Source organism: Pan troglodytes, chromosome 5, assembly GCF_028858775.2.
Source record: "Pan troglodytes isolate AG18354 chromosome 5, NHGRI_mPanTro3-v2.0_pri, whole genome shotgun sequence".
Taxonomy (NCBI): Eukaryota; Metazoa; Chordata; class Mammalia; order Primates; family Hominidae; genus Pan; species Pan troglodytes.
Window position 1 is genome coordinate 142,774,086 of NC_072403.2, and position 25,620 is coordinate 142,799,705.

The window sequence follows — 25,620 nt, forward strand, 5'->3', positions numbered from 1 at the left end:
CTACAGCCACTTTGAAAATTCAATGTATTTTTTTTTTAAAAAAAGAAACTATTCCTGCTTTTTTAAAAAGCTATAAAAGCCCATATTATAGAAATTTGGAAAAGTGGTCAAATTATATACTTATGCATAATTTTTTTATTTTACTTTCAATAAGAATTACAATTCAAAGATAAACGAGAACCCCTGCAGAATTAACAGTAAAATGAAGATACAACAAAGACAGAAATTGAAAAGGTACTCTGGTAAAGTCAAAACACTCCCGTAGACAAATGCTCACATACTTTCAACTAATAGTAGTATGTTATTTAAAGAAAAACAAAAAAGATACAATGTAGGTGGTCAATAAATGTTTGTTGGGCAAACGGATGAATGGATGATTGTAATAAGAACAATCTATATGAATGTCAAAAAAGTATGTATTTTCCTGCATGTATTGGAGAGGAAAAGAACAGAAAAACAAGTAACTTCCAGTACAGATAAACCATTTGGGGGCTTTTCCAGATTTAAATTTCACATTAACATCACTTTAATGTGACTTCTATGACAAGATATTTTACACTGTACATTCCTAAAACATGAGATCCAGAAAAATGATAATAATTTTAAACATCTCCACTAAAATGTCAAAGTTTCCTACTGCAAAAATCCAAGGACATCACTTTAAATTTGATCGAATGATACCATGTGATTGCTTCTGAAGGACAGGTTATGAAAAATACATAATATTTCAAAGCATGTGATATTAAAGTCCTCATTATACACATGGAGTCTAATTGGCTTTGGTTTCAGGCTAACCTTTAAAGTATATAAATATGTCACTTGGTTTAGCTTCATGACATTATCTTTCTCATTTGCAATGTTCTGAAAATATTTCATCTCAACTAGACCATAAACTCCTTATTTCTACTTATTTTGCCTCCTTTCCCAACCCTGCTATGTGTTCTGATGAATACTCTCTACCAATTAACAGAATCTACTTTGTGGAAGGGAATCACTGTTTCCTTATTAATAATCTCTGCTCTCATTCACAGCCCCTATAATCTATTCCTCATCCAGTGCCAGGGGGACTTCTGTCAGAAACAGGTGGGATTCTGCCACTACTCACCTTCAAACTCTCCAATGCTTTCCCATCATTCTTACTGTACAATTCCAAACTGTTAGCATGGCCTTTAAGATCGTGACATGACCTAGGGTCTAACCTCTTTGAATTTTCCTTCCTTCGTGCTCCCCCTTGCTCACCAAGCCCTTGTCATTTGGTCTTTCAGTTCCTGTGTTGTGGCTCGTCCTTACATGTGGATACATTTTCACATGTCCACCTGGTTATCATTAAGGTTTCAACTCAAATGTCATCTCCTCCTGACCACAATGACAAAACCGTCTTCCTAATCCCCTCCTAACACAACATTGTATTTCACCTTCTTAACATTTACTTCCTAGTGTCTGAAACTTTCCAAGTACCAATTAGAAAATTTTCTAATCACCAGCCGGGTGTGGTGGCTCACGCCTGTAATCCTAGCACTTTGGGAGACCAAGAAGGGCAAATCACGTGGTCAGGAGTCAAGACCAGTCTGGTCAACATAGTGAAACCCCGTCTCAACTAAAAACACAAAAAAATTAGCCAGACTTGGTAGCAGGCACCTGTAATCCCAGCTAAACAGGAAAGTTGCTTGAACCCAGGAGATGGAGGTTGCAATGAGCCGAGATCATGCCATTGCAGTCCAGCCCGGGCGAATGTGCAAGAGTGCATCTCAAAAAAAAAAAAAAAAAGAAAGAAAGAAAAAAAAGAAACTTTTCTAATTAACTATTTCCATGTCTCCTCCACTAGACTCCAAGCTCTCCAGTCCCAGCAAATAACAGACTGAACACCTGGCTAAGTAAAATCAGTAGAAAGAGAAGAATGAGGATGTAAAGGCAATGGAAAGTGAACTTCCTCACCAGTGTCAGAAATGTCACACATGCAGGAGCAGAGAGAGAGTTGAGGGGCTGCCATGGTGCATCAAAATCTTGGTTCCCATTAAAAATCTTACAAGTGAAAACTCAAAAGGTTTCCATATGTAATTAGTAAACTCATCATCTAAGGCACATAAATGGTTAACAACACGACGTGCATAAGTATTGTACAAAACAGTGCACTTTCACATGAAATCAGTTTCCCAACTGTCAGCCACATACATCAAATTAGGAATCAGTTATCACCTAAATTGGTTGATGTTTCTGTATTTCAAATTTTGACTTTTCAAGTGCTTCTGCAATATGGTATTTCTCATCCAACAATCCTATGCTTCTATACACAGGGGATTTAACTTTTTAAATGCTCAAAAATCATTTCGAAAATATTTTAGTATGACACGCAGGAAAAAAGAAATCTTATGGCTGTGGATAGAAACAAAAGGAAAGGGGGAAAAAGCAAGAGTAGATCCAAGGGTGCAAGGTGAACACCTTGTCCGTCTCCTGAGCTTTTTCTTCAACTGTCCGTGTTGTCGGCATCAGGTACTTCTCCTTCACGGATAAAATATCCTTGAAAAGATGGTCTCCTTTTCTCTATTGTTTTAAACAATAGACATAATCAACAAATAAGACACATACATTACACCTATAGCAACACAAACACAAAACACTGACCCAGTGTGGGTCAATGACACACACCAGGAGAAGTGGCACATAATGGAAGGTGAAAACCTTGGCATAGCATCAGACCCTTTCTCCAGAAAACACAACATTCTGGAATAGACTGCTGAAATTGACATTTTTTATCATCTTCAGAAAAATCTGAAACTAAGAACTGAAGTTGTATTCAACTTCATAAGACTCTACACCAAGCATGTCTTAATATTTTCAAAAGTTCTGTGTTTCAGTTCAGCAATTCTTTTTGCTCATCTGTTCTTAAAGAGCTTTCTTTTTCAATGGCACAAACTTAGAAATTTAAAGCAACTAACAGCTTTTCTTTTTAAGGAAAGGTGAATAAAAATAGCACTAGAATATCTAAATCAATGTCTACAATTTGGCAACATTCAAGCCAGACTAGATGCTGAAAGGAAAAAGATGAAATTGTAGGGTAACATCTTTATACCATTTTTTAAACTACAGATTAAATATAGTATGATCACTGTCCACTCAAGTATGATAAATGAGCCCATGGAAGTTCTTGGTCAATAACAGGAGGGATTTGGAAGAATCCTAGAGGCACAGATGCGGATGACAACGAATGGAGAAATGTATTGAGAATATATCCTGAAGGCAGTATGTACTCATATCAGTGGTGGGGAGAAGTAAACCATGAAAAGAAATAGAGTAAGTGAGGAGAAATGTTATGATTGAAAAAACGTTTTTAAAACACAATTCTAACATTTCATTACCAGGAAGTTTCAATACTAAGTCGTATTATATATAATATTTTTCAAGCTTTCAACAGGGCTCATCGGTCTTTAAAGCTAAGTTAAACTCATTTTCCTCACAGTAATAACTTTAAACCACTCTAAAGATAGTCTATATTTCTTTATTTATTAATTATTTATACTAAGTAAATGTCCCTATTTCAGATATGAGTAACTAAAATGCTTAAATACAGTATGTTAGTTTCTAAATTGTCCTATATAACAATTCATTACTACTACCAATTTACCTGAGTAAAATAGTGAAATTATCCTAAAACTATTTCAAAAGTATTTTGAAACTCATGCAATTTACCTAAGAACTAGGCCAATAACTATTACATTGTTAATATTTAGTATTTAAAAAATTGTTAGTAATTACATAAAAATAATTAAATGGGAACATTTTGTAACTTCCCTAGACTCAACATAGAGATTAACAATTTAAGTTTTATTGAGCAACTGAAGTGAGACAGAGCCAACAAATAGCTAATGACATACCCCTTGTGTCTGTAGGGACAGAGGTGTGATACGTCGTTTTTCCCATTCATTAGGGCGCGGCTCAGGTGTGGATTCCATAAAATTGCGCTTGAGTTCACTAATGCTAGCCTGATGTTTCAGTATGTCCTCCTGGGCCTTATCCAGTTCCTAGCAATATGTAACGTAACAAAGGGGGGAAAAAATCCAAAAGGAAAAAACCCAGTAGGACAAAAATAAAACCAAAAAATAAGACAAAGCAAACTTACGATTAAAAAAAAACCATAGTAAAGCAAGAAAAATGCCAAGTCTCTAAAGCCATATTATTATCTATGAGTAAGTTCATGAATTCATCAAAATTTGAAAATAAAGTCAATGCGTACTTCTTCAATGATTTACATTTTAAAGGGTTCTGATTTCTTCTCTATTTAGGATTTTTAAAGGAATAATTATTTACATTATCAGAAAGATGACATGGAACTGATCATCAAAATGGCTAATAACACTTCCTCTTCCAGTACCTGGATTTGAAACTCAGACTATGACTTTGTTCCAGCAAATTTACCTTTCTGATTAGGACTACTCCTAAAATTGCATTCTGTGAATATAGGAAATCAAGTACAAAATAGAGGAAGGTAGAGACTCAGAAGCACACTGGCTGGAAGAAAAAGCCAGACCAGGATCATCCCCCAGCTGGAAAAGCCAAGGTTTTTTGTTTGTTTGTTTTCAGGAAATTCCAGTGATGGCTTTTAATTCTTAAGGAATAAAAATTACTGCTTCCAGAGGCTGCTTCTGTTTAGCCTCTTTATAGAATAAATAAACCACAGACTGGTCTCATGTACTTGCCAAGCACAAAAGTGGGGTCTAGCCTCCGCAACTGCCAGATCGTCCTTATACAGACAAATACACAAGAAAAACTACCAGGTCCATTTTCATGGGAGCAGGCCCTGATAAATGGTATTTGTGGAATTTTTTTTGACTGGCTCTCATAAATAGTATTTGTTTTAACCAAATTTTAAATATTTATTTATATTTCAAAAATCATAGGGCCACCTGTGGATTATAGCTTTCATCCCACTTTAAGGAACAGGTCATGCAACCAATAAAATTAGATATTCCATATTCATGCACAAGCATAGTAGCTCATCTATGAGCTTCTATAGCCATTTGCAAAAACTCATGAAAATCTAAAAATCTTTGCATGGCATGGAAAAATGACTGTGGCTTGAGATCAGGCACATTTCTTGCATTGGTTCAAAGCAATGTTACTTATTACACTGTACAGCATTTTAGTAAGTTAAGCAAAAATACATTTCCATCAGTTACCAAGCTGCCAAAAGCAACCAAACAGATTAGTCAGATTACTGAGAGCTGCAGTTCTCCACTGAATACATTGCCACATACTACTGTAAAATAAGAAGGGAAAAAAAAATGTTCTCACGTGACACGGGGAACATATTTTACACTTTACATTCATAATTGGGTGATTGGGCTTTCTTTTTCTCCTTTCCTTCTCTCTCACTTTTGCTTGTTCTTTCTAATTAAAATAATTTCTTTAATTAGCATATTCTCAAACAGAATACTGAAAGTGGACCACATTCCCAATCATGGATTTTAACCAAAAAAAAACAAAAAAAGTGGGCACAGATCAAGATCAAGAGTCAAATGATTTAATGCCAGATCAATAAACAAATCTCTGTTCTAGTTAATACATATTAAGGATGAGATTGTGTTACCTCAGGTTGATGCCGTAGAGTTAACCCTTTAGGAGAGAATAGGTTTACTTGTAGAACAACTTCAAGAGTACTGGATAAAAACTTCATTCATTTGACTAAACTTTTTTTTCCCACTTGTCACTTTGAGAACTTCTAGTAGATACAGTCCTGCCTAAGCCACTTGAAAGGAACACCGTCAGGCTGGTAACATGCACTCCCGAGCTGAATTCCCCCATGCACTGCATGCACCGTGCTTGAAGAACATTGCCAGCCAGCCTAGGCGTGACCTCCCGTCCACAGCAGCTGGGCAGCCATTAGGACAGAGTTGTTTTCTTAGATTATACAAACCTCCAACATTAAATTGCTATGTCTGACATAAATATTATCCCCTTCTACTCTCAAGGAATTTTTCTGTGAAATTAAATCACACACAGGGGGGAAAAGGCAAATAAACATAAGTGTATCAATCAGCAAGCACCAAAATGACCCAGAGTTCGACAGTCTAAGACATTAAAATAAAAGAGGAATACAAATCTTATGAACTTAAAGCCACAACAAACACAACTCACAAATAAACCCTGAGAGTGGACCCTCCCCCCACAATACTAATGGCAGGCAGCAGTCATGAGATGTTTAACTTTAGGGAAAACTCAGCCACCTCTTCCAGCTGTGTTTCCTCTTCTTCCATCTTCGCCTGAAAAGTCACACAGCAAACGGCCAGAAAGAAGGGGAGTATTAGTGGAAACTCTACCATCAGTGCAAAGAAGCTGTATTTGAACTTAAATGGTGAACCAGTGTTACCAACCTTTATTGTGAGGCCCTCAGAAGATGCAGAATATTAAGCCTCTTTGGTCTTTCTTCACCTACAGTGTTGTACGAATGATGGAAATGATCCTTTGCAAAGGTGGAATGGAGGATGGAAGCTTCACTCTTTCTCAGTCCCTAGATTATGCTCTGCTTTTGAATATTTTGTACTCAGGAACAAGAATATGAGAGTGCAAAAATGGCATAATTCAATCTGTTCTAATTTGAAATGTCTAAAGCAACTAGTGATGGGGTAAAGTATAATGATGTAAAATTTGTTTTTAGCTTTATATTGGGGAACAAATGTTCAACCTATGATTCAGTTTGTTAAATATGGATTTCTTTTCTGGCTGGGGGAGGGGGATTGGCTTATTTAACTAGTTTCATATTAAAATGGTGGGTATTTAAAAATAATCTTTGAAATATAACCACTTACATAAAATTCTTTAAATAAGAACAGTTTTTTATAGTTGGACATTTCTTAATATCTGATGATTCAAAAGAATGAATGTAGAAGTTTAAAACTAACAAATACTGACTGAATTTTGACTCAAGGGAAAAAATGGTGAGAATAAAAATATTGACTCCCTTATCAAAGGCAAATCATTTAACCTTTACAGGTTAATTCCTAATATATATCCTTTTCCTTCTTAATTAGGATGATAGTGTCAAATCTGAGAGTTCAAACGGCTTACCTTTTTAACCATTCATAATATTTTTCAGAGGTAAGCAAGGAGCTCAGAGTCTTTATCAGATGTGAAAAATGAGACACAGACATTCAATAATCTGTTAAGAAACATCTTCCAACTCCTTGGTCAACACTTAATTCCCTAAAATGTTGATCTTTGATATTCCTCAGGTAAACTTTTAACAATTGTCCTACAATGCATACTCACTGCAATTATCTTTACATTTTTCTTTAGGTTTGCTCTAAATTTTGTGATTTACTCTATGTATTGGTAGGATCCACAGAATATGAGGCACTAAATCACCAGGCCACATTTAACAAAATAATCAAAAATATATTGTACATGTTAATGCTGACTTAGTAGCACAGAGGTAGGATACTTGAAAAAAATTTGCCTTATATAGGGGTAAAAATCCTCAAACCAAACACCTAATTTTAAATAAAGGAGCACTATGAGGCCCAATCTTAGTGTTATATAGTCTAAATTTTCAAAAAGCCATGTTTCACTTTTCACATACATTTGTTAAAGACAACAGAATAGTACCTTCCTTATAAAATACCCTACAGTGACTCTTATATATAATTACATAATTTAAGGTTAGAAAAAAAAACTAGCTAAAATTCATCTGGTCTCCAAATACTACAATAATAGGGAGATAAGGAGCTTTTGAGATTAGACTTACAAATGTCAGGAGTAAAGGTTACAGATACATCCTCGTAGATGCTAGAACACACTTGGGTTTCCAATAAGAGAAATAACAGTACTAAGGAATTCTACTAATATACATCAAGAACAGTTATGTCCACTGCATCCTAAATTCTATATCAAAACAAAAAGATTTCATCCTAAAGGAACAGCATGAATATCTGTTTGCAAAATGGAGAGACCCTGCATGGATTGTTATGGGCAATACAGGTTCCCTCCTCCTTCCCTCCTCCCCCACACCTTCTGTTACAAATCTACTTTGATCTAGATATTTGTAAAATAATCCTACAATTTCGCTCCTAACTTAGAATGTGTGGAACTGGTCAATGGTATCAATGAAGGAGAAGTGTCTACACTTATTTCTCATGCACTAAAATATTGTGTGTGTGAAAATGTGCAGGTACTACTATGTTGAGGGTAATCAGTGGTGAAATGTATGCACACATTTACACTCTATATTAGGAAGGGTTTAAGATAAAGTGTATTGTGTTGACTCCACAAACTGAGCTTACGTAGGCATGCCAGCAACTACTTCCTCTTCCTCTAGCTTGTCATTCAAGTCACAGTCATAAGAAACATTAAAGGAGGCGGCTTTAGCCTCCAGATAGCAGAGGGATAGAGCCAGAGGAAGGGAAAAGGCAAGAGAAAAAGGAACTGACTGAGAAGCAGACAGAAGTAGCCCAAAGATGAGGATAAGGGAAGGAATGAATGAAGGGGAGGTGATTGGGACATAGTGCTGCACACCAGCGGGGAGGAAGGAGACCCAGACCTTGGGGAGGCTGGGGAAAGCAAGATATCCATCTTCATCAAGAAGGGAGGGGAAGCCGGAGGGAAAACATTTGGAGAAACTGAAGGAGAAGTAACCAAACTCAGAATCACTGTCGTCAGCTGCTTTAAGAGTCTTCCCATGGATGGGAGAAGGACAGTCAGGCTGAGAAGGGGCTATGGCAGAATCCAAGACCAAATCAGGCATAGCAACTTCAGAATCCCCCTGCTCCGATATTTCACCTGTGGAAAGGTGCTCTAAGCTGTCTAGTGTGATCTGGTCAGCCTCCCCAAAGGGGTCTTCCTCTGAAATGTCTGAAAGCAAGTCCATTTCAGGGACAGGCAATAGGTTTGGGGAAAAAGATGAAGTACGGTGGATGAGAGGTGAAGGTGGGCACATGGAAACAGTCTATTCTCAAGTGCAAACCCGTGATTGAATATGAAATTACACAACAGATACAATCAAAGGAAAAACAGATGCAAGAGAGAAAGAGGACAAAAGAAAAAATGAGTAGTTAGTGAAAACGTTTACTTTAAAGGAGGGACCATATTAACACAGTGTAGTTAGAAATGAATTAAATGACCCATTTTTAAAGAGAAAAGACTAGACTACTTGTGTCACATAAAATTTATACATATGACTCATTTAATTATTTTCAAACTAGTTGCAAATAGATCCCATGAAACTCAAACAGCATTATTTACTTTTAAACCTGGTTGCTGACAGACATTCAAAGCATTAGCAAAAATGCCAGTGTACCCAGTTGTTCGCTGCAGACAAGGAGGATTTCCTTTGAAATTTAAAAGAACTTTTTCATTTTTTAAGGAAAATAACTAGATATGTCAAGTTAACTAGGCAAAATGGAACAGAGATATTCTGAAATGCTGAGCTCTTCTGTTTCAGATGTAAGCAGTCACTCTCCTGGGTGCCTTGTTAGCAAAATTTTTAAAGAACTATCCTGACAACTTGTCAGCAATTGAAAGAAACCTTGTTGGACACAATTTCTGTTATTTTTATCTGAATTCCCCACCAAATAATTTTTCCATATGAAGTCACAAATTCTTTAACGATGGAATGTCGATGATTTGATGTCACTTGCTATACAGGTAGCACTTGACCTTGTGGCACAAGACTGGGCCCATGTGGTGGTCCCTGAGACCTTCTCCATGCTGGGCCTCAGAGGCTATCAGTGTAGGAATTCCTGAGGCACTGGCAGCTACTTCATCTAGCATGTCTTTATACATTTATGTCTTTTAAAAATTTTCAAAGTTAAAATTTAGAAAACACTATACGGCCGGGCTCAGTGGCTCATAGCTGTAATCCCAGCACTTTGGGAGGCTGAGGCAGGTGGATCACTTGAGGTCAGGAGTTCAAGATGAGCCTGACCAACACGGTGAAACCCCGTCTCTCTAAAAATACAAAATTAGCCAGGCACGTGGTGGCAGGCGCCTGTAATCCCAGCTACTTGGGAGGCTGAGGCAGGAGAATCACTTGAACCTGGGAGGCAGAGGTTGCAGTGAGCTGAGATCGAGCCATTGCACTCCAGCCTGGGCAACAAGAGCGAAACTTCATCTCGAAAAAATAAAAAAAATAAAATAGAAAGCACTATGAATCAATATGATGGATTCATTTGTTTTTATCTGTGCTTACTTCCAATGTTGCATGCAAAAAAAAGTCGCTTTGTGCAGACACAGAAAAGAGATCTGAAGAATTCAAAGGCTTCTCAAATCAATATTCAAGTGATGTTACTGCCCAAGGTAACAAAAGATAACAGTGACACATTTGAGAACACAATATGGGTTACTTCTCCATTTCACCATGGTGTACGCACAAGATAAAGCCAAAAGCAACACACCATGTTCTCACTCTCTATTCACAAAACAATTACCTTTTCTTGAGAATTTCATTAATTATAGATCATTAATGAATACATTTGTTCATAAAGATTATCTTTGGTGATGTAAAAAAATTCAAGTCAATAATTAAAATAATCAAGAAGCTACATTTTAAATTTTACTTGGACCAAACCAAAAATAAATTTCAAATCATCATAGCTTTTCTACTTTGAGGATTCAATTAGATAAGGTGATTATGAGGACAGTCAAAAAGGCCAGTAAATTACTTACTTGCATTAAAATAATTTACATTGAAATATTCTGCTTTGAACAACAATCAAAGGTTAGAGACCACTATGCATATTTGAAAACATAAATGACCAGCAGAGAACACAGAACAACTCATTTTAAATACTTGATTTCTGAAACAGAAAATACAACAGATACCCTCTAGGTTAAGTAAATGTTTAAAACCACATACTGTGCTAATTTACCATACCTTTCCTTCAATGAGCTGCAAATGTGGGGCTTTAGTTGGGCTTCTCACTTCCCTCCTGCCGTCCCCATCTTGTACCACGGCAATGCTGACAAGTCCAGGTCCATAGGCTGAAATCTCCCCAGCAGCGCCAGGAAAATCCTTCATAAGACTTTGGTCCATGACACCAATCGGAGCTAGTAAAGAGTGACAATTTTGGATTATTTTAGGACATATGAATCGTAAACTTTATGGAAAATTTCCCCCTTAAGGAGATAAACAGGCAGCACATAAATAGTGAACAGGAACAGAGACATTGCTTGAGCTCTGAAAATACCCACCATATAAAATAAACTAATTTTTAAACGTTTACCAAATTCTGAAAGTATTCTGAATTTTAATGCACTGAGCTACACCAGGGTCTCAAACCACAGGTATTGGAAGGATAAACTCAGATCATGGAACTGGCCAGTAGGAGGAGCTCTAAGACCAGCTGAAACACCAGAGTTAAGGCAAACAGAATTACAAGGTAAGCAGTATTTTAACTCTTTGGTCTCCTACGATTTATTTCTGAATCTATCTATTGCAACAAATGATTATGCAATTATTAAGATGATTTGCTCCAATAAGTTTTAAGAATTGCTCCATAAAGGAACCTTTAATTTGAATACCATTCAAAAGAAAAAATAGTAAATAAAAGACAGTAAAGGTAAATTTTAGGGATTTTAACTTCTATATTTATGTTTAATATTTTTTATTTTTTAATCCCCTTCCTCAATGCCTTAACACGAACTATGGTAAATCTATACATAGACACCTCCCTCATCCCAGAAAACCTGGCCCTCATGTGCTCTCTTCTTCTCTCCTACAGATAAGCAGAAATGTATATTGTATTGAAAATTCTGTCATAGTGCAGATCAAACCAAGACTACCTCAAACATCAGCAAGGCAAAGTGAGTAGTAGGTGGCAGGACCTCTGTCCATCTGTAGCTCCTCCCCAAACAACAGAACTACCAAAAGGTCATTTCACTTTACATAAAAAGTACTCTACGGACACCATGAAGTTTACTCTGGTTCCATGTCCTAAGGGAAGCCTGGTCAACACAAACACCTTTAGACTGCAAGCTCTTGGAGGGCAGGATTGTGTGTGAAATACCATACTGAACTTGAGAGGCCTCAAGCACTTTGAATACATGTATCCCAAGCTACCTCTCAATCCACAGCCTTCACCTGCCCTGTCCAAAACTTAATTCTTTCCCAGTCTTGCCCTTTTCACAAAACGCTCTTCTCATATTTGCTCCCATTTGCTTGAACTGGGAACGTGAACATCTTCCAAGACTCTTCACCCCTCAACACCAGCAAGTCCAACAAGGTCCTTGTATATATTTCTAAATGTGGCCAGTTCTTTCCATTTCTAATTCTACTACCTCACCTTGTGGAGATTTTCCCAGCCCTTAAATACTCACACTTTGAATGCCCATATCAAATCATAGTCAACATTAGAATAAATTTGCATTTTACATTAAGTATAGTTATTTTCCAGCGGTTTTTGTTGTTGTTGTTGTTTGTTTTTGAGACACAGTCTCGCTCTGTCACCCAGGCTGGAGTGCAGTGGTGCAATCTCGACTCACTGCAACCTCCATTTCCTAGGTTCAAGCGATTCTCCTGCCTCAGCCTCCTGAGTAGCTGGGATTACAGGCACACGCCACCACGCCTGGCTAATTCTTTGTATTTTTAGTAGAGATGGGGTTTCACCATGTTGGTCAGGCTGGTCTCAAACTCCTGACCTTGTGATCTGCCCTCCTTGGCCTCCTAAAGTGCTGTGGTTAGAGGTTTGAGCCACCGTGCCTAGCCTCCAGCAGTTTTTTAAATAAAGAAACTTCTAACAAGATCTAAATAAGTTTCCCTTGGAAAGTATATGGCTATGATTAATTCTTTTGCTTACAATTATGATTTCTACACACCTATTATACATACTCAGAAATTTTGCAAAATGAAAAAAATCTGACCTAGAAATGGCTTCAAATGTAATGATATTAAAATTTGAATATCAAATTAAAAGTTATTAAAGTTGACAAAATGCTGACTTTGCATACTTTTAAACACTTATTAATTTCAGCATGCAGTTTCTTGTATTTTGAAGCCGATACATTTATTCAGGTCTTAAACATCTGAGAAGCTTGTAGGCCCTGGCAGAGCCCAAGATACCAAATGGCTAATTGGCCTACTCCCACTAAAGGGAAGACCACCATCGCTTTCACCTGGACCATTCCTAACCGGCCTGCCTGCTTCCTTGCTCAATCTAATTGTTCTCTTGCATCAAATGATTTTTTTTTTAAAAGATAACACTGTGCTCTTGCGGGCACATAAACCCACATAAACCCTTCAATGGTTTCCTAGAGCATATGGAATAAATAAAAACCACATTCTTCACTATGGCCTCCAAGGCCCTGCATGATCTGACCCAGGCTTACCTCTCCCGCCACTTCCTAAGCTCTGACTACACTTGCCTTCTTTCTGTTCCAGGAATGTATCCAGCTCTCCCTCACCTTATAGCTTCATCGTTGCCACCTCTGCTACCTGGAATGCTTTATTATTAAATATCTCTTGTCCTTTCCTTGGCTGCCTCCTTCTCATCCTTCAAGTCTCAACTGACCTGGTTCTTCCTCAAATAGGCCTTCCTTCCCTGATGATCCTATTTAAGTAATGTCCCTGTTCATTATACTTTCCACCTTCAGGAAATCACTTGGTTCCTCAACCCCCAAATGCATCTTGGTTGTTGGTTCTCTTAAATGACTGATTTGTCTTCTTTGGGGTTTGATTTTCTAATCTCGGAGGGGACTCCCTGTCCTAAAACAACTGTTCTAGATTGATTTTCGTTTTGATATTTGATCTTTAGATTGAATCCCGCTTTTCACTTGCTATGTAATCATAAGAGGATTTATTTTAATTTGCCAAACTTTAAAGTGAGGCTAATATACCTAAATTATTCTAGCCTTACTTAAAAAGTAAACAGGAAAAAGAAAATACAATACATGAAGACTACAACAACAAATGGTATGTTGATAAGGAGTGGTAAAGAAAATAAAAGCTCAGTGCCAGGTTACAGCCTAGCTTTGCTCTGGGGGAAAAAACGGAGAATATAAGCCCTAATCAAAGAGTTCACTGGCTGTCTGGTCATGTATCGGCATTAAAAGCCTCCTATTTTTCACAATAACACAATAATCCTTTTGATGACTTACCCATCTGATGAATTACGGCCTCCAAAACACAAAGAGAAAAATAATGGATTACTGTGCCATGTTTGTTGTTTTTACTTGTAAAAATCATTGTTTTCAGATACAGACCTCCTGTAACCCTCTGCACTAACTGCCCATACAAGATGGTGGATTTCCTTGAGCAGTTTGTATACCTCAAAGAAAATGCTGTTTTACTGCTCTTTTTAAATGCTAAACTTTGCAATATAGGAGTTATACAGCCTCACAGTTTCAAACAAATGCTGAAAACAGACAGTGTTCCAGAAAGAGCAATCATTTCTCTCAGGGAACTAAACAACAGTGACTGCATTTATTCAGCACTTGTATAAATTCTCTGTGGCAAGGGGCAAGGCTTGGGAAATATTTACATGGGTTGGCACATTTTTCAGATTTACTTGGAAAAGTGCTCAGTTGTTGAAGACCTAAAAGATACTTTAGCAGTGATAGTACATTAACAATCAACTGAATTTAAATCATTTCCACAATTCTGGAAATTTGTTTAAAGCACAGTTCACCACCCCCTTGCACATTTCAGGATTTAATAACTATATACCAAAATCCCAACCAACAAATCCTGGCAAATATCTCTATGTGTCCACCTGCATTTGTTTTCCAAGTTTTTCTTCTAGGAAAAGCAGATGAAGGCAATCCATATGAATCCTTCACTATTAAGAAAGCTTTTTCATCTGTTAGCATTATCTGATCTGTTTTACTCCAATTATTTAAAATATAAGTTGTTCGAGCATATATTTCAGAAAAATACAATAGACAAGAAAAAATGTTTCTGCTAATAACTAGCAGTAAAATACAATTTTCAAATTTAGTATTATTATTATATATATATTTTAGTTCAATCAACCAAAAATGTTGGAAAACTATTTCTTTGGGTATAAAATCATCCATACTAATCATTTTCTATTACAAAGAAAGAATATTCCTTCACAAGGCATTCTAATATAAATTTAACCTTAGCTCTTTTATAGAAAACCTATTATTAACCCATTTTGGACCAGGTAATTTATATATTTTTTTTTCCATGTGTAGTTTATACAAAACTTATTTCATGTGTAGTTTATATAAAACTACAAAATGTAGCTAATTAGAATTCTAATAGAAAAAAATTCACATTTATACATATTTTCCCTTGGGCTAAAGAACAAACAAACACATTATATTTACTTTTTGTTAAAATGCTGTATTTAAAATGAATCCTTTGAAGCTACTAAAGCTTTCTCATAAGATGGAAAGTTTGGTAAGTTGTTTCACTCATGAAAATTTGCTGATGCAGGGAATGTTTTATGTTCGTCTGGATTAAGGTTCATATGCTACCATAAGAAAAAATCCTTAGAATTACATTTTGCCATTAATTAAAAGGTTCAGGAAATTGAACCACATAAAACACATCACGATCAAGAGAAATCAGTAAAACATATGTGTCCAACATCTCATAAATGAGAACTCTTAACGAATATTTGTGTGCACTGACAATACAGGTTGAGTATCCCTTATCGGAAATGTTAGGGACCAGAAGTGTTGCGGATTTCTAATATTTTTTGTATTCTGAAATATGCAATATATATACTTAGCAGCTGAACACCCCAAATCTGAACATGTGAAATCTGAAATGCTCCGATAAGCATTTCCTTAGAGCATATGTCAGTGCTCAAAGACTTTCTGATTTTGGAGCATTTCAGATTTTGAGATATGGAATGTTCAACCTGTTTTAAAACAAAAAAAAAGAAAAAAGTATGACAGCTTCAAAAAAGAGTAACAACTCTAAAACACAACAAAATTATTCTCTTGTAGGTGTAAGTAATAGCATTTTATTTACTTGGGAAAAAATGGCTATCCCTGTAGGGTATTTCTGGTGGCTTTATTAACTGGATTAACATTTTCTGACCTCATGGGATTAGAGAAAGATGAATGAAAATCAAAATTATCATAAATGTGTTTACCTCCATCTAGACTCCTGGAGACCCGTTTACTAGAAGTGCGCTCAAAGTGTGGTGCTGGCCTATCTATGAGGGTGCTGGCCTGGCGGGTCTGTGCTTGGGTGCGGCCACTATAGCGAAATTTGGACCCCAAGGTCAGGAACTTGGCTTTTGGTGGCTGCTCTGGAGAAACAAGCCTATAGGAGGAAAAAAAAAAGAGAGAGAGAGAAAGGGGAAGCAAAATTAGACTTTACAGAATTTTTTTAAAAAACTTTAAAGCTATGTACTTTCATATCTCATTTTAAGTACGATTACTCAAAAACTAAACTTTCTAAAGAACATTATTTATAAACCCTCCTACACACACAGCTTTATGATGGTGATGAGTAAATCCACATTCATGTATTCATGAATAATGTTCTTCTCCACCTAAGCAAAGAAACAGCTGTTCTCAGTATATCAAAGGTTATTTATTTGTATTAGCTTAAATCATTTATATAAACACATGTCTGAATTTTTGCTTCTAGCTATAAGCGCCAAGTAACAATCCATTACCATTAGTAATTCTTAATATTTATGCCTATTTCTCCTGGGGAGAAAACATCTAACTCAGGAATCTGTTCCATTAAGTGATTCTTTCCCATGAAGAACATGCCACACAGTGGATCTGTAGAGATGGCTAACACCCCTTCTTGCCAGCACAATTCTACTGCTTAATCCCTGGGTTCATAAAGAATGAAATCAAACTTTCTTGATGTCAAATATTTCTAGGCTTATACAAAAGCATGTTTTTAGCAAATGGATCAATCTTTTTGGGAGTTCAACTGAAATTATTTTGCTCTCTTTGATCAAAAGTTGACAAATATCTTAACAGAAACATAATCTCAGAGCTCTTAATTTATTAAATAGGAAGACTTTTGTTGACAACTCAAAAACATGAAGAATTCCACCGAAACTTTTCCTATCATTTACTATGGAAGAGTGATTTCTTAAAGAACACTATCATTTCAAGTATTTCTAGACTTTCTGTACAATTTTTTTAGAAATCACCTTCTGCAATAAAGAAAAAAAAAAGAATCCCTGTACAACACTCAGAATGGTGACAGGCTCTATTAAATGCTCCAAGCAAGGGTGTCAGCTTTATTTATTTATTTATTTATTTACTTACTTACTTACTTATTTAATTTTTTGAGAAGGAGTCTCGCTCTGTCACCTAGGCTACAGTGCAGTGTTGCAATCTCGGCTCACTGCAACCTCTGCCTCCCGGGTTCGAGTGATTCTCCTGCCTCAGCCTCCTGAGTAGCTGGGATTACAAAGGTACATGCCACCACGCCCAGCTAATTTTTGTATTTTTTTAAGTAGAGACACGGTTTCACCAGGTCAGGCTGGTCTCAAACTCCTGACCTTGTGATCCTCCTGCCTCAGCCTCCCAATGTGCTGGGATTACAGGCATGAGCCACTGTGCCCGGCCGTATCAGTTTTATTACTACATTCTTATTCCACTAGTATCAATCTAGCTGATTGGCTATCAATTAATAGATCTGTTTACAGATTAATGGCTTCAATCTGCAAGCCACCATAATTTTCTAAAGAAATCATTTGTACCTTTCGTGATAAACTGAAACAGAATAAATTCCACTGACCTGATTCAAAGCAATCTATAGACAAAGTATGACTGGCCCTTTGTGTTAGATATATTCCTTTATATAGCTTTGTAAGCAAAGTTATGCAAGGTTTAAAAATTTAAAACTGCTTTTGTTAACCATTATATCAAAAATTTGCAGAAGCAAATTGGTCTACTTTTAAACTGGAGTCCATGGTACATTAGCAAAAATGAGGAGGCCGGAGGCTTTGCACAGCTAATGCATCTCGGAAACTCCTGCTACAAGAATACAAGAAGAGGACAGCACAGAGGTGAGGAATACAGGTGTCAGAATCAGGGAGCCCAGTCCCCATCTCTGCTCAGATGCCTGGCTGCTGTGCTCCTCCACAGGCACCGATCTCTAAGCATCAGTTGTCTTGCCTAGGGCGAGAAATAGACTACCACGATATAAAGCAATCAATTCTGTGTCTGACTCTAATAAGTGTTCAATGAATGCTAGCACTTGCCATTTCTAAACAGATTATTGCTTTTTTTTTTTTTTTTATCATTATGTGACAGGGAAAGCTGTTGTCTGCCCAGCTTGGACCTGTGTCATAAATGTCATCTACTAGCTTTATATGAGCTGGCTCATGTTGTCTGGAGGAGAAATTTGTTATGGCTACCAAGAAAAATTATAAAGTTTTCAAAGATTTATATGATCAGTGTAACTTGAGGGATTCAAGCATATTTTATGAGTTACATTTCTCCTCAAAAATTAACATATTAGTCTTGAAAAATAGATATTAGTCAATTTAACGTCAAGAAAGAACCATGTGTGCCAGCTGATAATTCACATTAAAAATAGCAAACTGTGATACCAAACTAAGAATAATGATAATGGTGAAGATAAATTTTATGATATGCCAGAAATGGTTCTAAGTTGTTTCATGTGTGTTATCTCATTTAATTTTCAAAACAATCCTATGAGGTAGATACTAGTATTACTATCATATATGGATGATGGAAGTGAAGCAGAGAGGTTGGTATCACGGTGACACAGCTCGTATTTGGTAGAACAGTATTAGACCATAAGTCCAGAGCAAAAACCTTAAAGATGAAGGATCTAGATACATAGCTAGCTAAACTGCAGTGAGAGAAAACTGAGGAAACGGAGAAAACAAAGATAAGCAAACTACATGTAAAAAACATGTCCTTGAAGAAAAGTATAAAAAGAGACAAGATACAAGCTAAAGATGGTTAGATGATCAAAGATTTTATATATAAAATCTTATATAACCATATATACATATTTGTTGTTGTTTTTTAAAGAGCAAGATGTGGACATATTTTTTAAAGAGCAAGATGTGGACATATTTATTGGCCAAAGAACCTAAAGGTACCCACTAGAGAACAAATAATTTACAAAGCAGGATAATTTAAGAGGCACAAAATGAGGGATCAAAGCAGAGGAATGATTATCTCCTCCTTGAGACAGGAGAAGGGGGAAAGAATGAATGGGAGGAGAGAGGAGCGATGCTTCATTAAAGGCAAAAGGGAAGAAGGGAAGGTGCATGAAACCAAGAACACTCATGCACAGCTTCTTCTTTCAGTGACCCGCACAGTGGAGGGCATCAGAAGAGGAAGCAGGAGTGCCTAGGGACTCACGAGGACAATGAGCATTTGGAGTGGCAAAGGAAGTCAAAAGACAAATTGCTTGCCTAGCAGCACTGAGGATCCAGCTCATGCTGGAAATTATTTATCTGTAATAGCACTAATCCATAGAGTTGTGCTATTTTTTGTTATATAGAGTAACTGCATGTGTCACAATAGTTGTACTATTTTTAAGGTAGCACTTGGACAGCACAGGTCCAAAACTGGTGAGGTCAGGACACAGGACTAATCCAGGACTAGCAGACAGAGAAGGTAAATGTGCAAAGAGGAGAGTAGTTTGAGGGGGTCAGAACGTTCCTGACAAAGCGGTCAGACCACAGGGTTCAAGTTGGTTTGGGAAAGAAGTTAAGTCAGGAGGCAGCTGATGAGAATATCGAAGTGAAACCTAAGAGGAGGGATAGTGGAAAGAAGAATGGTAGCAGACATGAGGCAGTGTGGCTGTGGTGGAAGGAAAGGTGGTTAGAGTCAGAAAGTGGAGCTCTAGACAGCTGCAGGGGCAGCTCAGTTCTAAATGACAATGCATGGACAGAAACGGACCTGGGAGGGACTGCAGACAAAGGAGATGAGGCAAGGAGGGGAGAAAAGAGTTCAAAGACAGTGGGTTAATGCATCTGCCACATTCCCCACCACTACCACCTCCTAATTCACAGAGGTTACTAAAAGCAATACCAAGCTGTTTTCTTTCTTTCTTAGAAAAAAAGAGAGATGGAGTCTCAGTATGTTCCCCAGGCTGGTCTCAAACTCCTGGGGTCAAGTGATCCTCCCACCTCTGCCTCCTGAGTCAGTGGAATTACAGGCATGTGCGATCATGCCCGGCTTCCGAGCTGTTTTCCTAAAATTACCTGTAGAAAGTATGATGCTCCACGCACACTTTCCATAGTCTTTTCGCTGCCCGGTGGTTTGGCAGTTTGAATCCAATGGTACTCTCAAACTGTTCCAGCTGGAATAAATCCGTAAAACAAATCAGCATATTTCCTTAAGAACTGACTAGAAGTTACTGAAAAGCATGGATTCAGATGTTTCTGTTAGAAGCAATTATTCTTCTCAAAAAAGGTAAATATTGCGTATCTAATATAATCATATAAAGATGAATTTCATAGACTGCAATACTATTTTCTACAAAAAGCAAGTAACAACGGCTCACATAAACCAACTATCCTTCAATGTTCACTAAAACTCATCTTATTGCTTTCCTAATGATCACAACTTAATTGATTCAACAAGAAAAAACGAGCCCACACCTTATCACATTTTCTTTTTTGTAAAAAGCGTGATGGTTGCTTTTTTTAAAAACAGACCAGACATATATATATACTGCAATTTTACCATTAAGAACCCTGACCTTTTACAATGGAAGAATAAATAGTTTATTTTCTTAAAATTTTAGAATAGAAAAGAATTTTTAAATTCATGGTCGTAAACAGGCCGACTAACAACAACTGATTAGAAATGTCTTTGCTTACCTCTGCTGGTCTGACTTTAATGTAAAAGTTACTGCGTTTATAGGAAATTTTTAAGATTTTCGGCCAAGCAAAACGATTGATTCGCAGTCTGTCTTTGTAAATGAGAAGTCCATTAGCACACACGCCCAGCTTGATGTCCACACCTTCTGAGTCCTGCCAAGCATAACCCAATTAACCATGGTTAAGAGCTGTGAAAGTTACACAAATCAAGAAGCTAATTAGCTCCCTCAAATCATGATCAGGAATGACAGTTTAACAGGTTTGTATTTAAAGTTTAGTGACAAGTACGCACGTTAATGAAAACTATGGCGCACACACATATATGTTAAATTTATTCATCTTCAGGGATCAGGTGTGATTTGCCGAAGAGTTATGGCAACGTGACCATAAGACACAGTGTCCTTCAAAAGGCGTAATGCATATGTTCTCAAGCTCCACTGTAGGAGCTAACAGAGAAGAAAGGAAGCAGAACTAGAGATCCCGAAGATACGGGAAATAAAATGAGCTTTTCCCGTAGGCTAGTCCAGCCTCAGGGACAGTCTGTTGGCCTACCCTAAGATGTGTTCAACCATTTTCCTTTAGGTGCATTTACCTCAGATGGATTACCCTAGCTAATAGCTCTTAAAATTATGCCAATATTTTGCAAAACACCAATCCCTTGCAGATAATTTCTCTTCCAGGCTGACAGTGCTGAAATCTCTGAATTCTTTCAAGCAGTTTTTCATTAACTTAGAATGCTGACATCCAGTTCTCATTAGGCATTCCTTTGGCTGGCACGTTTCAAAGGACTGCAGACTATTCTTGAAGTTATTAATAGTTTTCTTTCCCTAGAGCTTTAATCTGGAATCGATGACAATCTAGAATAATCACAGGCCTAAATTATGTTTTAAAAACCAAACAAATTTACAGACAAAAGTGAAAACCTGTCTCCTCACATTTCAAGTAGTGAAGATCTAAGATGCATGTATTCAAAACATACAAATTATTGTTTATCTCTAAGAGGAGAGCTGGCTCTCATTCAACATATGTAAAATTGAAGACTACCGCTCAAAGATATTCACATTTTCAGAAATCACAAACAATACGAAACAAATTCTCACAAAAAATGTTGCAACAAACCCCATATTTAGTCTAACTCCCAATTTAATAAAAGGACATTTTGTCTATCTTATTACTCAGAACATTTTGATACCATTTAAATCAGTTTTTTATAAATAAAAGTATAGTATTAGCTAATTGATGCCAGTTGCTTTCTCTGCTGTGACACTTGAGTAATTCATATATACAAATAAAATTACATTAGACCAACTTGAGCCATTTTAAAAAATCCAATCAATTGCTTTACTCACCCTTATCTTGGCAGCCACAACTCTCTCTAGGAATAGACTAAAAAGCTGGGGTGAATCAGGCACAGGTGCCCAAGCAACTTGGCACCAGACCCCATGGTGTGTTTGCCAAAACCATCACTGCCCATGGCCACCGGGAGCAAGGCAGAAGATTGCCCGAGACGGCATGTTCTTACCACAAGTGGGGAGGCAACCCGCATTTGAAACATTGAATGAGCCATCTCTAGTCTGAAGCAATCTTTGGACAGGACAAGGAAGCTATTTTATCTGACTTAAAAATAGACACAACGCAGATTCAAGTAAATCAGTTGATTTTTGTTGTTCTATGTAATTATTTTAGAATTACCAGTATTTGTGTGAATAGAAACGACAGATGAAGGGTAGGAAGTGAAAGAGGAAAAGGCAGGCCTTGATCCTTCACATGTAAGTTATGCCACATGGTATCAAAATCAGAAAAATAAACTAATGGAAAGGAGCACCTTCTCTGCATTGCCCACTGCTCCATGGAGCAATGCCTGGGGCAATGCATGGAGATGGCTGGCTTTCAAATGAGTTCAGTATAAAGGGAGTTCTTGCAAAGGATCAGGAGAGAAAGGAAAGGGAGGTCAGGGTGTTTAATACCCAGATTCCCTCCCTACGTGGTCACCTCAGGCTGACTATGTCCCTCTGACAATGGCTCCCCACAAGACGGCCCTCTCCACACATATCTCTCCCTGGGAGTTTTGGAAACCACTCTGCCCTCCCTCCTTCAGACAGACCTAGAGAGATTAGGATAGCTGCAGATACTAGCCTGGGGCTACCACGGGTGTCCCGCTTCTCTTATGGTTTCTCTGCACCTTTGTTGAGATTCCTTTTATTTAACTCTCTCCAACTCATCCTAACATGAATATGACATTACAAACTCTTCTAATTAAAAAAAAAATCTGATTTTAAGGCAATGAAAAATAAAGACACAAAACTTTAAACGACATGAAATATGAAAAGTTCTTTTAAACTGCCACATATATTCTTTTCAATAAGCCACAAATATCTTGCTTATCAAATATTATCTAAGGAGTCTATCGGATGATAAACAGAATGAAGGTTATCTTGAATTTTTTTAGTGTTCTGCTCCTAACTACACAGCAAGAAAGAGTATTATACGTAGAACAGAGTCCACAACTTCTTACTTTTCTAAGAGACAACATTAAAAACAAGAATCCTGAAACCTTACATACGGCATTGCCATTTAAGAATTGGTTTCTAACTAACAATCAACAAAGTAGAGATGCAAGATTTACATGTGGTAAGAATGGCAGGGTCTAGAGGAGGAGAGGTTTGGGAGCTCTTTTTGGTCTCAAACTTATTTTTTCCTTCCTCCCTATTTCTGTTTCTTGGCTAACCTAGCCTGTCCCCATTACATAGAAAATGATCTGAAAAACACTGGAGTGTTAAGACAATCTGTTTCACCTCCTACTAGGATTTACCAGACGGTATCAGGCAGATAGACCATTTAACAATACATGGCTTTAAACAAGTCATTCTCTGCACTGTTTTATGTAGCTGTAAAATTAAAAAACATTCAAACTTTAAATGAGATGGTATACTTGTAAAAAATGAGATGGTATGAAAGTACTTTTTAAAATTAAGGGCATACAGCATCTAGTGGTTAAAAATGATGCTGCCAGAGACTACTTACTGACAGAAAAATCTTATAATAGTAAGTTAAAAAAAAAAAACTAACAAAAATGATGCTCATAGCATGACCCCATTTTTAGAAGGCATGTGAATTCAACTGCCCAGGGATCTAAAAAAAAAAAAGAAAAGAAAAAATGTATTAAGAGTGCTTGTTTCTGCATAAAAAGATTTAAGTGATCTTTATTTCCTTCTGTTTGCCTCTATTTTCTATGATGAACATGTATTAGTTTTGTAATAAAGAAAAATATTTAAATAAAGGAAGCCACTGAGGAGAAAAAGAGTGCTTTGTAAATATGAAGTATGATTAATAACACAAATGCAAGAATTATTAATCAGAGGCCTAGGGAGGAAAGACATCATTGTGTGGGGAGCTTTCCTAGAGATTTCTCAAATCATATAATCTGGGCTTCTAAACAACATCTACAGATTGGCAGGGTCTTTTAAAAGCAGGCTACCATAAGGAAATGTTGACTCTGGACATATTTTTTAAAACCAAATTCATATTTCACCTTGCTTGTCATTCTCCTCGACTCTCCCCACTACATAATCATCTAAACTAGAACCATGATGTAAGTGATATTGTTACTGGCAACCAACTATAGCGATGTGCGCTTACACATTTCACTTTTTGACTTATTTCTTTATGAACAGGATTTGTCTATTCATAACTCATACCCTGTGACTCTCGTTAGTATACCGAACATTTATGCTTGCAAAAAAAATGTACGTTACTACTGCCTAATTTATCGTGTAAAGTGGCCTATGAAGTTCTGTTGTGTTTTATGTTTCTCAAATCCCCCCTTAAAAACGTAAATAAATGTCTTTTAAATAACTTTTAAAATTATTTTTTCGAGCATTATATTTTTGAGATTTTGATCTTTTGGGATTACGGTGTTCAGGATTATGACTGGCTTCCCATGTCCCCATTGTCCCACTCTTTTACCATCTTTCAAATTAGACTGAAGGTGCTTTATCACCCAGAGCCTGGGCCCACCTACGTTATCTTTCACAAAGTACAAAACACACCTACAGGGAAAAGACCAACTCTAGGGCTCCTTCATCACACATAAGCTTTTTGGAAAGTGGTCCCATGCTACTTTTGCCCTTTTATGGTTGCTAAGGTCTTCTCTCCTCTCCCAAGACAGAGGTGGGAGAGGGAACTGGGACAGACACAGCACTTGGCCTAGCAGAAGCTGCAATGCAGAATAAACCAGGATAAGCGGTGAAAAAAAAAAGGCTGACAAGGTGTGTCATAGTAAGTACCTATGAAAGGGCATTAATTAAAAAGACTGGGAAAACAAGTGGTAGAGACAGAATACATGGTCCCTCCCACAACCAAACACCCCATAATTAGTCACCAAGGAAATATTCCAGAGACCCTCAATTGAAAGCAAATATCCTTTTCCCAAAAATAAGCTGTGCTATCCTGAAACTGGAGCCCTCTCAAAACCTCAGTCAACAGACTACTATGATGCTACTCCCCGTTACATTTACAGTACCTTGGCATGATGCAGGTCAACACCATACATGGAAAGCCTCTTTGCATTTTCTAAGAACTGGGAATCAGCTTGTGCTGGCGATAAGCCCCTGAGAATCAAAAGAAACAGTATTATCTTATTAATGGATGCAGAGCAAATGTAGTCAGAATGGGAGGAGTGTCTGTGCTCAGAGGGTTTGGAGGAGAGAAAGTTACCCAGCCAAGTTTGCAGAAAAGTAGGAAATGGTAAGAAAACAACTCTCAACCTCTAACATTTTTCCCTTAAGATCCTATAATCTAAACCTGCTAAACTGCATGGAGGTATACCTCCACTCTTACCCATTTTATCTTAAAAAGTTGCTTTTGATTATTTTCACTG

At 37.1% G+C, this 25,620-nt stretch overlaps 1 protein-coding gene across 50 annotated transcripts in view; it reads right to left on the minus strand.

Moving 5' to 3' along the window:
- Positions 1 to 25,620, minus strand: part of EPB41L2 (erythrocyte membrane protein band 4.1 like 2) — a 224,334-nt gene that overhangs the window by 34,980 nt on the left and 163,734 nt on the right. For 26 of the 50 annotated variants that reach the window (XM_009451999.3, XM_003311484.5, XM_009452005.3 and 23 more), the window contains 5 exons: positions 25,264 to 25,351; positions 20,742 to 20,894; positions 20,121 to 20,218; positions 16,050 to 16,222; positions 10,862 to 11,034 (listed from right to left, as the gene is read on the minus strand). In XM_009451999.3, the coding sequence (XP_009450274.1) occupies positions 10,862 to 11,034; positions 16,050 to 16,222; positions 20,121 to 20,218; positions 20,742 to 20,894; positions 25,264 to 25,351 (685 nt within the window). Of the gene's footprint in view, positions 1 to 2,439; positions 2,542 to 3,872; positions 4,020 to 5,911; positions 5,975 to 10,861; positions 11,035 to 16,049; positions 16,223 to 20,120; positions 20,219 to 20,741; positions 20,895 to 25,263; positions 25,352 to 25,620 lie in introns of all 50 variants that reach the window. The other 24 variants (XM_054686307.2, XM_009451995.3, XM_009451994.3 and 21 more) reach the window with 4 other exon arrangements.